The sequence below is a fragment of the Dermacentor albipictus genome, chromosome 4 (genome assembly GCF_038994185.2).
Source record: "Dermacentor albipictus isolate Rhodes 1998 colony chromosome 4, USDA_Dalb.pri_finalv2, whole genome shotgun sequence".
NCBI classification, from domain to species: Eukaryota; Metazoa; Arthropoda; class Arachnida; order Ixodida; family Ixodidae; genus Dermacentor; species Dermacentor albipictus.
This window is the reverse complement of record NC_091824.1, coordinates 121333545-121348464: the sequence shown is the minus strand read 5'-3', so window position 1 is coordinate 121348464 and position 14920 is coordinate 121333545. Positions and strand designations below refer to the sequence as shown.

Sequence of the window (14920 nt, the reverse complement as noted above, 5' to 3'; positions counted from 1 at the left end):
ATTCCACAGCTTATTTCAAACAATGATGTAGTTTAAGATGTAGTTTTTCCATTAATTTATATGGTGTTCTGCACAGAAGTAGACACAACCGATCAATATTAATCAAAATAAAGCAATCAATGAAAGGCTCACACAACTTATATATATTTTTCATAGAATGTGTTCCTATAGTGTTTATATACGCAAGAACATACACACAAAAACGTTTATTCTGGCATTAGGAGAGAGATTCACACCCAAAGAATGTTGTGTGAAAGCCATCACAGCCATTGCCAAAGACAGACCTGTAGTAGCAACAACTTAATTTGGGCGAGTTTATTGATCTTGAGTAAAACTTGAAGCAGCACAAAGAGGGCGATGACGGGAACCAAAAGCAAACACTACTTGTGTGTTTGTTTTCAAAACTAAATTGCAGGGTTTTAAGTGCCAAAACCACAATCTGATTATAAGGCACACCATAGTGGGAAACTCGTGAATAATTTGGACCACTCGTGGTTCTTTAACGTGCACCTAAATCTAAATACACAGGTGTTTTCGCATTTTGCCCCCAGCAAAGTGCAGCCGCCATGGCCGGGATTCGAACCCGTGACCTCGTGCTTAGCAGCCAAGCACCACAGCCACTAAGCAACGACGGCGGGTAGCCATAAACATAATCTGTTCACTGATGCCAAGAATTCAGAGAGAAGCTTAAGGTATGAAAATACAATATTTATTAGTAAATATTAAAAAAGTACAGTTGTAATATTCATTATTTTTCCGCATAGATTTTATTTTATATATTAAAAGCTGTGACTAGTATACTGTACAACTAGTATTCGCCTTGGAAAACATGGTGTTGAAGGCATTCAACCTAATATCCAGATTCAAACGAAAATTTATGTATGAGTGGTTGCCCTGCCAGGAACTTTTCAAAGTTGATCATGAAACTCTTGACCACCTGCAAAACAGCAAAGCACAAGAATTTAGCACATGCACAGTATTAAGAAAATAATGAACTCTGTGTGCAAAGCCAACACTATTCAAACACGTAAATGTTTGCAACCAGCAGTGTGCAAGGCAAAGTTATGGCTAATATGCATCCACTATATAAGCAGAAGATGGCTGTAGGTTGCTGCAGCAATTATATTAAAGATCAGTGAAGACAAAAAATGTCGCAACTGGGGTTCCAAATTCATGTTCAGGTGAACCTAGAAGTGCATCAGGCATCAGTTTTTTGATTCCATAAGCACTTAAATCAAAGCATCCTTCCTGTATTTCTCCATTTCCACACACATGCAGTTTGACAATTTGGTGGATGCACTTCAATCTACCAGATCAAAATGTATTGATTTAAATCTATGTTGTCCTTAAATGTCAGCAGATACCCAAAAATAAAAGTCAAAAATAAACATTTCCTTGAATGTAACCCAGCTACATGAATCGCTGACACAAATGATTCACTTTTTCATCAATGATAGTTGCAAGTCCTTAAGGTAACTACTTGGCATGGTTACGAGCTCCCAGCTATAATTATTTATGGGGCTTAATGTCCAAAATCTAACAGCAAGCTGCGAGAAACACTGCAGCAAAAGGCTCTTGATTAATTGACAATAGAGAGTACACCTAAATGTAAATGCACAAGCATGTCTGTATCCTAACTCCACTGAAATGTGTTCATGGTAGCCTCAGCTTACAATTAATAAATTAGAGCTTCTCAATTTTTCGGGTAAGTGGTACAGTATTTTCCCCAGTGCCTTCATTACACCATAACATTCACAAAAACAGCAAGTTCAATATGAGGGTTAAGCTGCAGTCTGCGCTAGCTGAAAAGACAGCAAAAACACTTTTAGCAGTTAGTGATTCTGCTCTTGCAAGTGCCTCACACCATGCCAAAATGTGCAAAGGCCTCACACTATGCCAAAAATCCGGCAAAGGCCAATTTCAGGATAAAGATAACAATAGTTTAGGCCCATATAAATTCATGGGTGCTAGTCAGGACCTTCGGTCGGGATTGAATTAACCGAAAAATCAAAATAACCGGAGTTGAAATAACGAAAGTCTACTATACTGACCACTGTAAAAGCACAGGCCATACACTACTGCACTGTGGCTATTTGCCATTACTTGTTGCTAATTAACATGAGTAATGTGTAGCAAAGCTGCACTACTGTTAACCAAATGAGTAATGAAAAAAAGATACTTACTTCTTGTGGCCTAGAGGGGCCAGACATGTGGGGTGTGACAATGACCTACAAAGACGCAAGACATAAGTAAGTAAACTGAAATAACAAGTGGAAAGCTGAATCTTGACATCAACTACCTTAAAGGGGAATGAAAGGCTAGAGCAGTAAAATGCAGTCTCCAAAAAATATCTCTGCATTTCTGCCCCAGGTGATGACACAGTCTGTAAGAAAATTACAAATGAAGATAGCCTTTCATCTAGCAAAGTGAGCAGCAGCATCTTATTTAGATGTTATAGCACAGTGCAAGAACACTGTGCTAGGCCAACAACCTTAGGAGCCATGCTTCCTGAGGTGCTTTTTTTATGCAATCACACTAGCAACTGATAGAGGTCACATGGCTGGCTACAACTGGCACCCAAGAAAAAACTTGCGTGTCAAGAGATGTTCACATCGGTAAACGTGATCTGCCTGTTGCCACACCGAAATTGATCAGGATTGGTGCTGCTGTTTTAGTCTGCTAGCACCACTATCGCCACATAAATAACTATCAGCCTATTCCGACATCCTGCTTTAGACACGAAACAGTTGCGTTTCAATCAAAGCAACCTGTTACAACCAACTTGGACGTGTGACCTCAAGGGCTCACTAGTGTGAATGCACCCTCTGTGCGAACTGTGGGGCCGAACACAAAGGGGTACCACCCTCTCGGAAGAATAGACTGTCAGGCTTGTTGGTTCATGATGAATAACTTGAAGTGCACTTGCAGTGCTCTTGACAACACTTGCAGCATTACCATGCGCTGCAATTTCTTTTCCCTCCTACAAATAAAGCCAGTGGTATGAAGAGTTATCACCGAGTTCTACTGCAGAAAAATTCAGTAATATTGGGCAGACAGCAAGTTTTGTGTATGATGGCAAGAGCCACTACAACTACAGTAGAACCTGTTCATACGTCATTGAAAAAAGTGTGAGAAAGAATGTACTAACAGGGAAAAGTGCAATCTGAAGCCACAAATAACATTTGGCACACTAAATTTTAGTTGGCATCTATGTAATACAAGATGTTGTGCGAAACGTTGCAGAACAAAATGCTGATGCATACTGAGCTGGTAGCACCCGAGACTCGAGTTGTTTTTGCAGCTTCGGCAAGCTTTCGTTTGTGCTTGTTGAATTCAGCCTGGGTTAGCAGCTTCTTCGGGTGGAGCCTTTTGGCGGAAAAATTTGAGGTGCCCTTTTGGTGAAAATTACTGTGGCATGAGATGCCGATGCACGTTGCGCTGGTGGCGCGCGAGCAGCCTGCTTTGTAACTTTTCTATTGCATAGTGTTTTAAGATGGCAACACGAAACCGTAACATAATTGAGCTGATAAGCCATAGAGTGAAACATAATGCTCACTTCGCACCAGATGCATGTTTGGGTTATTGCCTGTTGAAAGCCTGCAGTATGCTTCCCACGGCACTACTCCACATGCGCTGTGAAGCACAGGTGAAGATGCTTACTTCAATACGGTTGGCGGTGATAACTGCGAATGTGACGTACGACAACGCACGAGGAGATTTGCTGGTACCGAAACAGGAACTTGAGTGTGTGTCAGTATTTTCACGACACAGGTAGGTGTGTAATGCAGAGAAGCTGCCATGGCAGGCACCTACTACTTTCAATTATGCGTGCCTCATGCCTTTTCTTGTTCTCATGGGATCTAGCGGCCGGTAAATGTAGAATATGATCGCAGTTTGCCAAAGTACTGAACGTTGGTGCCGAATGACTGCATTTTCTGGAAACGTATTAACCAGTAAAGGGAAAGTGCAACTGTATGGGATAATTTTTGATGTTGTCGATCACGAGCATTGGTGGTGGGAAATGGTACAAAACAGGATTGCATCAATGAGGTTTTACTGCATAATGCACCACCTATCCAGTTGTACCTTAAAAAGATTTTAGTACACCAAATGCATATTCACAGAAACTCTTTCCTCTTCAACATGGAATCCAGCTGTAGTCAGTCACTCACTCTTTTAAATTGCTTTGTATGTGTATCTACATGACTACTGTACCCTTAATTGTCTTGGGTCATATATAGTTACAACTGCAAACAAATTAACACAAACATCTATTGTCCCAATAAGTTTCAATTATATAGCATGAGTTACATGCATAACCTGCAACTATTCACAATATTGATACTGCAGCATTTAAAAGATTTAGCAATTATTAAACAGGGATGCAATATTGAATAGTAACAGCATATTACTCATTCCTATTTGGGAAGTCGACCAGTTTATTTATTAAAAAGTGTTTCAAAATTATGTTACAAATGCCTGCTCAAGCTCTGAATTTACTAATTCAAAAGAAAGAAGGTGGTGATGGCTAACCAGGGCTGGAGCAAGTTGTCAGGTCACACAACATTACGCTGTCTAGTCAAAAAAAGAAAATATTAGCAGACTTACATCCTGAGTTGCCCAAAGAGGACTTGATGTAGGCAGTGGCTCGACTTCAAAGACATCAAGCATGGCCCCTGAGATCCACTTCTCCCTACAAGACAAGGCTCTAATCAGGTTGGCTCCCACGTGTGGGAAGTATGTTGCCATGCTGTTATCCTTTAAAGGGCAAATCAGGCAAATTTGTGGGAAGTATGTTGCCATGCTATTATCCTTTAAAGGGGAAATCAGGCTAATTTAATTCCCCAGAGAAGTGATATCATAGATATGTTCATTTTGTCTTAGCCTATGAAGACAAATCAGCATGACGTGAATGTATTAATTTGGTGCAGAGTTAATGGAAATGTCCGTGCATATTCAAAATTTCTCATAGAGAGCACATGTGATATATGTGGTCTCATCCTCTTCGTATTTTATGACACACAGCAAGCTTTCCCATTACATTTTTGCATTTGCATATTGCACATTCCATTTTTGCATATTGCATCATCCAAGCCATATGTGTCAGGATCTCTCCCTCCTCACTCATCAAGAAAAGAGAAAGCTTCTTTGTCAAGCTATTAGTGGACCATCAGACAGTGAAATGCGTCAGTCAGTTTAGATGTAGGAAAACACGGGTCAATTTAAATCCCGAAATGTTTATGGAATCACTGGATTATCCTTTTAAAAGTTTTGCGTGGGAGTTATGAACACCCCCAAAGGGAACCAAATAGAGAGAAAGAGCACCTCTTCAAAACATAACAATCACTGCCACAAAATTCGTCTACCTGAATGAATGTCTCACTCGACATAGTAGTACACAACCGCAATATTCACCACCATTTCTCAGATTGAAGAAGCTGAGATGCAGTTTGTCTATTAAAATGAGGCAAAGCTCATAAGAAGGAGCAAACAAGTATTTAATGGATGAAAAAAAAAAATTCCATGCACCCTTACTGAAGAACACACTGTGAAATGTTGCGGCTGTTCTGGCTGTCAGGTCAGTGGGTTCAGATGCAAGTACTAAAAAATGAATGAGCATTCTTTATTTAAGTGGCAAAGCTTAGAAAAGAAGTAAAACTTTCTACGCAACATTGCAAACAAACTATACCAATCCTGTATACTTAAGTTATAGTCTACACTGTACAACATCGACTCAAACTCACTTCAGAGCATTCAGCAGGCAGCCCTCGGAGATTACATTCCCGCGACCAATATTGATGAACACGGGGCTCTGTGCAAGGAAATGAATGCAAATTAAAGGAATTGAAGTACCAAAGCTGAAAAATGAATGAAGGTTACAAAGCTCTACATTGAAGCTGTGACAACAGCCACTGCTAGATATCCTATTCTAAATTATAAAAGCAACCATTAGCGAAACATTAAGCAACATTGAGTGAAATAAAGCGACAACAAAATGTTTAAGTGACAATAGCTGTGATACGACAGTTTCTGAGCAACTTGCATTGGTGCTAACTCTTAAGGGGGCACTGAGTTTGTTTCCATTTTTTTTAAAGAAATACAAAAAAATAAGGAAGCAAACGTCAGAGATTCCTTCAGCTCTGAACTCATTCATTGCAAAAGCAGCATTCTCCCACAGTGAAGATCATCAACATGTTTTTGTTTGCTTGCTTTTGCCCTCAAATAATTGAGCTCACTCATTATGGGGGAATAAACAAGAGGCCCGCAGTGGTTGGTTCAGAGGGGGAAGCGGGGGGGGGGGGGAATTATGCATTAATGTAAGAATTTGAAAAAAAGCACATATTTGAAATATTTAAGTGGCTATTATAAATTTGTGGTAGTACAGAAAGTAATGCAAGTTCAGACAAATAATTTATGACTTCATCTTCCTTATGACGTACGTAACTTCCTTTCTGTTTGGTATAGTAATGCGTGTGGTAGGATAAAAAAACATGCAGACTTCAGCGCTCTAAGACTCCCCATATACACTTATAGTAATACTTTGCATGCAAAGTTGAAGGGGGGGGCCGCTTTTACTTCACTACATCCATTACTTTGTTATAACAATTGGCTGCCAGGAAAGGTTGGGGTGTGCTGTCAGTAACCAGTGGGTAAGCCAATCCATAAGCACACTGTGCACCAATGAAGGACCCCATAAGATAATTTTTTTTTCCACACATTCATCAGCGAGACGACTGTTTCCTGTCATGCAGCCTGTCAATACTAATACATCTTCACTGTCATCATGAGAAGTAATGGCGCAGCAGATCTTTGTGCTTCGTGAGCATGCCAGCAAAGTTCTGCAAGCCCCTGACCTCGCATAATGCTCATGGCTGTACACACGCAGACGCTTATACACAACAAAAGGCATTTATTTTTGGTGGCATCCAGTGACGGGCATTGTGCTAAATCGGAGGCTAGCAGCGCTCCACTGACATATTCAAGAAACGATGATAAGCCAAGCGATCGCCAAGAGAATGAGCAGTGGTCATATCGGGAATCAATTTTATTTTTTATTCTTATCATCTATAACATAAAGTGCTCAATCCCCATAATAGAGGTGGCATGGGTTTGCCATAGCCAATGACGAAGTACAAGAAAGAATGGAAAATTAAATGGATGATAATAAAATACGTTTCTTGGCTGTGTATGAGCAACAGGTTACTGTGGCCACTGTTAGACGCTGCAATATGCCACAGTTAGATGGCATGGCATGTATCACATGTAACTTCATACTACAAGCCACATACTTCTTCAGTCAAGGCATATCATGCCATGTGTATGAGAGCACAGGAGCGCATGGGAGCCAGTGGCATTGGCAGAGTGCAATACACAGCAGCAATCACTGACTTACCAATGTGGCCAGTTTGGTGCGTTGGTAGGATTTTTGAACCGCTAATTCAGACAACTTAGAAGCAGCGTTACAGGCCATCTCATTTCAACCTAAGTGGCTCTAAATGGTCTGTAGATCTCCATTCTGAACATAAACAAGTTAATTATATCTAGTTAAAGTAAATTTTTGCTTCATTAGACCAAGGTTTTTGAATGTATGGGTTTCCATAGAAACTTCATGAGGCACTAAGATTACTTCGTTATAACCCATTTCATTTAACAAGGTTTCAGTATTATACTAATTTTACTTAGTTCAAACGTATAGTCAATACAAGATATACCACACATGAAGGGGATGACAAAATGGTTCAATATATAGATAATATGAAATACTAAATTTGCCTGTCTGAAAACTCCACATGTTTCGAAGTTTCCTGACATTGTGAAAAGCAGAAATTAATGGATTTATTTTTGCAAAGTTTTGTTGAATGCATAAAAATTTACTTAATTTACTGTGATAGTAAGTATAGGGGCACACCACGTGAATTCCTGCCGTTGCTATGAAGTTCTGTCCAAAGTCTAAGTGTGATAAGAACCTGTTGTGCCTCCCGACACCATACATAACCCATGCTGTTGGTGTGAGGAAAAGCGTGACAGGGTGAGCCAAGAAGGATGGTGGCTTGACATGTGTCGTCTTCCTCCTCGCCCAGTGTTGTGTGCAAAAGACCATGGGGAGGCAAAGGCAGGCTGGTGAGTACGCTAGCCTGGATGTTGCTGTGCATGGCACGAACGAGTATGGCCATGTAACTTGGAAGTAACTTGTGGCGGGTACAAAAAGTGCCCGAGTCAAGACAGCTTGCGGCTTCATGTGCGCTATGTTCTCGAGCACCTAGTATTGATAATCAGACACAATGAAGTTAGAGGCAGCACGAGAGAGAGAAAATGATAAATGAAAGGTAGGGAGGTTAACCAGGACTGAGCCCGGTTGGCTACCCTACACTGGGGAAAGGGAAAGGGGGACGGAAAGATCAAAAGGCAGCACGAAGTGTTCACTGGTCACTACTGCTGCTCTTCATCATGCCAACGTTCTGACAGTGAACATCTGCAGTTATCGAGTGAGATGTGTTCATGTTTGCTTGTGCACGGATGACACCATGCTTGTTAACTTAGTATGAAAATGTTTACTGCAGTCTATACAGATGATAAGCCTACTTACCTTACTTCATATAGCTGTCTAATAATTTGCTGCTGCAAGCAATGCTTCACCTTTCAGGCAAACCTGTTGCTTCTTTTGCACATGAATGCCAGAAATGACTCATGCTGCAGAATGGTCTTCGATATACAACCGTATTTACTTAAATCTAATGCACACCTTTTTTTCCAATAAAACAGGTCCAAAAATTACATGCACGTTAGAATTGAGTGTGACGCTAAATCCGCGTTACCATATCGCCATTGGCATTCGGGAAATGGCCGCCTCGTACGCGCTTCTAGCCTAGCTGCCGTAGCTTCCTCCATATGCATACCTCCATGTTGTACATATAACCAGGCGCTAGTGTAGCCTAGTCTACCACCTGTCTTCCCGTTTTCTGCATTTATTCAATCAGCATGGAAGTGCCGACTGCGAGGATATGCCGAGTCCACTATGATGCCACATTTAAAAGGAAAGTTATGATGTGTGCGGAGATGGATGGAAATTGGGCCACATCACAGGCATTTGGAGTACCCGAAACTTGCGTGCGGGACTGGCGCAAACAGAAGGAGAGTATTTTCACCAGCAAAGCAACAAGGAAGGGTTTAAGTGGACCAAAGCAGGGCCGCTTCGCTGAAATAGAAGAGCTGCTCACAAAATACGTGAAAGAGCAGCGAGCGGCACAGCAGCCTGTGACAACCAATCCGCTCAAAGTACGAGCGATGCAGTTAGCCCTACAGAAAGGGCTAATGCGGAGTGACTTCAAAGCGAGCAGGTGCTGGCTATCAAATTTTATGAAAAGAAAAGGCTTTTCTCTTCGAAGGCAGACTGCGATATGCCAAAAATTGCCCAAAGAATGTGAAGAGAAATTGCACTGTTTTTAACGGTACGTTCTGAAGTTGTGCTATAGAAATGGCTACCACTTCGGACAGACTGGAAACGCCGATCAGACGCCACTCTACTTTGACATGCCTGCCACCACTGCTGTTGAAAAGAAGGGGGCGAAGCAAGTGCACGTTCTGCCTTCCGGCCACGAAAAAAACTAGAGTCACCGCAATGCTTCGTTTCGCTGCAGATGGGCACAAGCTGCTCCCGTATCTTATCTTCAGATGGAAGACGCTCCCGAAGGGAATCGCGTTTTCGAGTGGTGTGATTGTCCACACAAATGAAAAAAGTTGGATGACCGCGGACTTGGCAGCTGACTGGATTGATAACGTTTGGCGGAAGAGACTTGGTGGCAGTTTGGGTCTGCACGGGATGCTTGTGCTCGATGCGTTCAGGTGCCACCAAGACAAGCTGGCTGCATCACAGCACAGCTCCAGCCGCTCGATGTTTGTTTGAACAAGCCAGTGAAAGATAGAATTCGGGTGCTCTATACCAAATGGCTTGTCAGTGGCTGCCACAAATCAACGCCCACCAATAAAATGAAGCATGCCTTGCTGCAGGACTTTGCTTGATGGGTGAAAGATGCATGGTGCATGATCCCATCTGCCATGGTTAAGAAGGCCTTTAAAGAGTGCAGGATTTCGAATGCCATGGATGGCACCCAGGATGAAATGCTTTGGTCTATTGATAGTGATAAGTTGTTTGATAGTGACAATAAGCGATATCTATTGCCCCACACGACTCGCACCGGAGCAGTGAAAACCTTGGCGGCAAGGTATGCCACTTCCATTTGTGTTTTGATTCATTGTAACTTTAGCGTATTGGGAATACATCTGTTTTTTTCAAATGAGAGTAAATAGTATTTCTACATGAAAGCACGAGATGTGCGGTATTGCACTCTTTTTTTTTTTGTCATGAAAAACGGGTGCGCATTACAATCGAGGTTATAATTTCTTTTTGGTCACAGAAAGCGTTACAATCAAGGGCACGTTCGAATCGAGTAAATACGGCAATCACAACACTAACTCTAAAAGCTTGCATTGCCCAACTGAAAGACTGCGGTGACCACAGTGTGCCTTGCACGTCGAAGTGCTTGTACATTTCTATGCAAGATAATGCACATTACACTATCCATTTGCTTCTGTGCTGCATGGAAGCAGCAGGGAAGCAAACGAGCCTGTATGTATGTGTGCCGTATTGCCTCCAGCGTAATTGTACTGGTTATCACGCACAAAGGAGTGTGTCCTGTGTGTCCACTACAATGCACCTTGTGACTGGTCATCATATGCCAGCAGCAAGTTAATCCGGGCAGGCACTGTTAGATCCGAAAGTTCCCTTAAGATTGTAGAACATCTGTGTCCATTCCCACTCACATGTAAACCTGCAAGCCCGAATGAAATGCATTCAGCGTGGACCCACAAATCGCGCAGTGATGAGTCTTGCATGCCGCTGCTGCAATGTTCTTATCTTGAAGGCCACTGAAGTGTGGATGTAGCGAGTGGTGGTTTTGTTAAATCTACTGTTTTGTAAAAATCTGTCCAACTGAAGGTAGGGATTAGATTCGTTTTGGCTCTACGTGGAACCGTAAAATTCCTTTCGTGAAACTCCTGGTCTGAATTGAGAAACCCAGTGGCACAAGCATATCTGGTTTGGCATCCCATGCCCACAGCCACTGAAAAGATCAAGTGTCATCCACACTTTATTGTGGACGGTCTGGACGAGGAGTCCTTACGCACTGTTGAAGCAAGGTGGAGATTTGATGTTTCCAATATTGAACAGCCATTTGTAGCAACATGTACCTTGCTCGGTTTCCTATGTGGCATGTACTGCCCTTCAGATTCGATGTATTGTTTGACAGCATGCATCTCCCAATACAGTGGCATTCCATTGGCATTGAATACTCCTAAGGGCAAAAGCGTCTATAGATGTTGGGTGCAAGAAGTGATTGCAGCATCGTTAGAAGAAATGCACTTGCATGGATGTGTGGTGAACGAATGTCACGGTGAATAGGAGTCTGATACACGCATAGTACAGCACTATACCTTTAACATGATAGCATTCAGGGTCTCATTTCGCAGAAAATCTGGTGTCGGCGCCCGGCGTCCCGCATTTCGAACCACATATGGCCAACTACACAGGTCCTCCATATACAACGATAAGACATTTGAGATTACCGCAGAACGTACCAAGCCGGTGACCCAGCGCACGCCTTCGCCTCTCCCCGCTGCATCTAGCTCTTGTAAATCTGCCTAACAGTTACCGAGGGGTAGTGGCCGTGGGTTAAGCGCAGCTCAAACATCAATTTTATTTACTAATATCCGAAGTGTCATCAAAAGACGTACTGAACTCTCCTCTGCCATAAGTGCGTGTTCCGCTGACATCGTCGTCCTAACTGAAACTTGGCTGCACGAATACATACGTGATTCTGAGATATTCGATTCATCAAATCGGTTCCACTTCTATCGTTGTGACAGGAAAGATCGGCAAGGTGGCGGCGTACTAATAGCAGTCAGTAAAAAAATAGAGTCATATTCTCTTCACATAACGTCAAGCATCGATATCATATGGGTATCTCTTCAACTAGGCTACCGCAGAATAATCCTAGGCGCATGCTACCGGCCGCCTAATGCCTCTCCTACATTTGTTGCAGACCTTCACGATGCCATTAATGTCATAGTAACGCGTTACCCCTCGTCACCTATCTTTCTATTGGGTGATTTTAACTTTCCGGGCATCAATTGGTCCTCGGTGCAACCATCCTCCTCTTCGGCGCTATGCAAGGAATTCACTAATTTATGTTCACTGTTCAATCTTACCCAAATTGTTACTCAGCCTACTAGAGTCACTGAAGTTACGAGAAGTACATTAGACCTCGTACTAACAACATGCCCAGAACTGTGTTCAGAAATAACCTACATGCCCCAGTTAAGCGACCATTCTTTGCTAAATTTTTCTGTAAACATTCCCATACAAAAATCTGCTAGTCACACTAAAATAATACGCATGTATCATCGCGCCGACTTCAACAAAGTTAATAATGAACTGGGCTCTTTCCTGGCCACCTTTTTCGACAAATTCGACTCGCGATCGGTGAACGCAAACTGGCTCTTATTCAAGAACAAAATCTTAGATCTCACCAGCCGTTTCATACCCACTCGCGTAATATCTTATCACCTGCATGCGCCATGGTATAACGCGCATCTTAAGCGCTTGTCTAACCGTAAAAAACGCTTCTTCCGTTCAGCTAAAGAATCGCGCACTGAACATCATTGGTCCCGTTATCGGTCTGCAGCTTTCAGTTACAATTTTGCGGTCATAAACGCTAAAGCAAATTACCAGAATAACACTCTACCGGGTATGTTGCTCAATAACCCAAGAAAATTTTGGAGCGTCATTAACCCCTCTGAAACGTCTCGAATAATACTAACGAATTCAAGTGACGAACCAATATCCGACACTGCCTGTGCAAATGTACTGAACGATGTTTTTTCGAGCTTTTTTTCACATGGTGAAACTACGGATTTGCCTCAACTGGATCATAGCAACTTCCTCCCAATGTACCCTGTAGTCATCCACCCTGATGGTATAGCTAAAATAATTGACAGTCTTAAGATATCTTCCAGTGCTGGTGTCGATCTCATTACTACAAAGTTCCTAAAAAGTACTAAAATGTATTCATCACTTGCCTTAACTAAAATATTTCAGCAATCATTGGAAAACGGTGAACTACCGGCCGATTGGAAGATAGGTAAGGTGGTTCCTGTACATAAATCTGGTAATAAACACTCGCCTTTTAACTACCGGCCCATATCTATTACCAGCATCCCATGCAAAATCTTGGAGCACATACTCTTTTCACATATTGTCACTTTCCTTGAATCAAACTCGTTTTTTCATCCTTCTCAGCACGGTTTTAGGAAGTCTTATTCATGCGAAACACAGCTACTCTTATTCACGCACAAACTTCACGCAATTTTAGACTGCCGCTCTATCGCCGACTGCATCTTTCTAGATTTCGCGAAGGCATTTGATAAGGTTTCCCATCATCTTTTGTTACTAAAGCTGCGCATGGTAGGATTAGACACTAACATTCTAAAATGGATTGAAGTGTTCCTTACCCATCGTCAGCAATTTGTTTCCGTCAATAATGTTAACTCCGCCGTTCACCCTGTTCTTTCCGGTGTGCCCCAAGGCACTGTCTTGGGGCCCCTGCTTTTTCTTATATTTATCAATGACTTACCCAGTAACCTTTCCTCTTCTGTACACCTTTTCGCCGATGACTGCGTCCTTTTTCGGCAAATAACAAATGATAGTGATAAGCACATGATTCAGTGTGACCTTAACGCTATCTCAACATGGTGCAAAACTTGGAATATGACTTTAAATGCTGAAAAGTGCAAACTTATGCGCATCTCTCGTGTTAATAGTGAATTACCAGTATATACTCTTAATGGTGTGGTGCTTGATCCTGTTACAAGATACAAGTACCTCGGAATTCATATTACGTCTAACCTTAGCTGGCATGCGCACATTGAGCACATCACTAACAAGGCTAATCGCATGCTCGGATATCTGAAATGCAACTTTCACGCAGCCCCAACTAGCATCAAACTTCTACTCTATACCACACTCGTACGTTCACAACTGGAATATGCTTCATCAATCTGGGACCCTGGTGTTAAGAGTTTGATCGACCTACTGGAGATGTTACAACACAAATCAGCGCGGTTTATTCTTTCTGACTTTCGGCGTACATCAAGCGTAACCACTATGAAGACTACCCTGGGCCTAACTTCACTTGCATCACGACGCAAAATTGCACGCCTGTGCCTTTTTCACAAAATATTTTATCATGAGTCCATTGGCTACGAGTTACTTCTTCGCCCTTCATATGTTTCACACCGCACAGATCACATACATAAGGTAGGCATTTCTACATGCAAAACTAAAAGATTCTTGGATTCTTTTATTCCTCGCACGTCATATGACTGGAACCACCTTCCTTCCTCAATTGCCACAATTCCTGACCCTGTATTGTTTCGGACTGCTGTTACCGCTTCTATTGAATGATATATTGTGTTGATCACTTATCCTAACTTATCTATGTCTTGGTAATTGTTCTCTGCTGTTGCTTGTATTTCTGTGTTATGTATTACCCACTCCCCTCTGTAATGCTTTGCCCTGAGGGTAAAATAAATAAATAAATAAATAAAAAATAGCACAAGAAAGTTACTGAACTAATTGAATTTCTCAAGGTAAAATGTGTAGAAATATCTTAAAGTACGACTTACACACAACCTACAGACATGGTAGCGTCGGATTGTAATTTGAATATAGGAGAAAACATAATTCTGTTACACGAAAACTCAAAACACAAACCCCTTTCACAAATCTCAAATGCCATAAAGCGGCGCGCCTAGTTCTTTGCAACAGCTCCAGATAGCGCTCGCCTCCGCCGTATCGCAGCCCACG

General features: G+C 42.0%; 1 protein-coding gene across 1 annotated transcript in view; it reads right to left on the bottom strand.

Annotated features, from left to right (window-relative positions):
- Positions 1–687: 687 nt before the first annotated feature.
- Positions 688–14920, bottom strand: part of LOC135917752 (glyoxylate/hydroxypyruvate reductase A-like) — a 37866-nt gene continuing 23633 nt past the window's right edge. The window contains exons 8-11 of the mRNA XM_065451346.1: positions 5745–5812; positions 4609–4693; positions 2184–2228; positions 688–937 (exon numbers count right to left, since the gene is read on the bottom strand). Of these exons, the coding sequence (XP_065307418.1) occupies positions 851–937; positions 2184–2228; positions 4609–4693; positions 5745–5812 (285 nt within the window). The 3' untranslated portion in view covers positions 688–850. The remainder of the gene's footprint in view (positions 938–2183; positions 2229–4608; positions 4694–5744; positions 5813–14920) is intronic.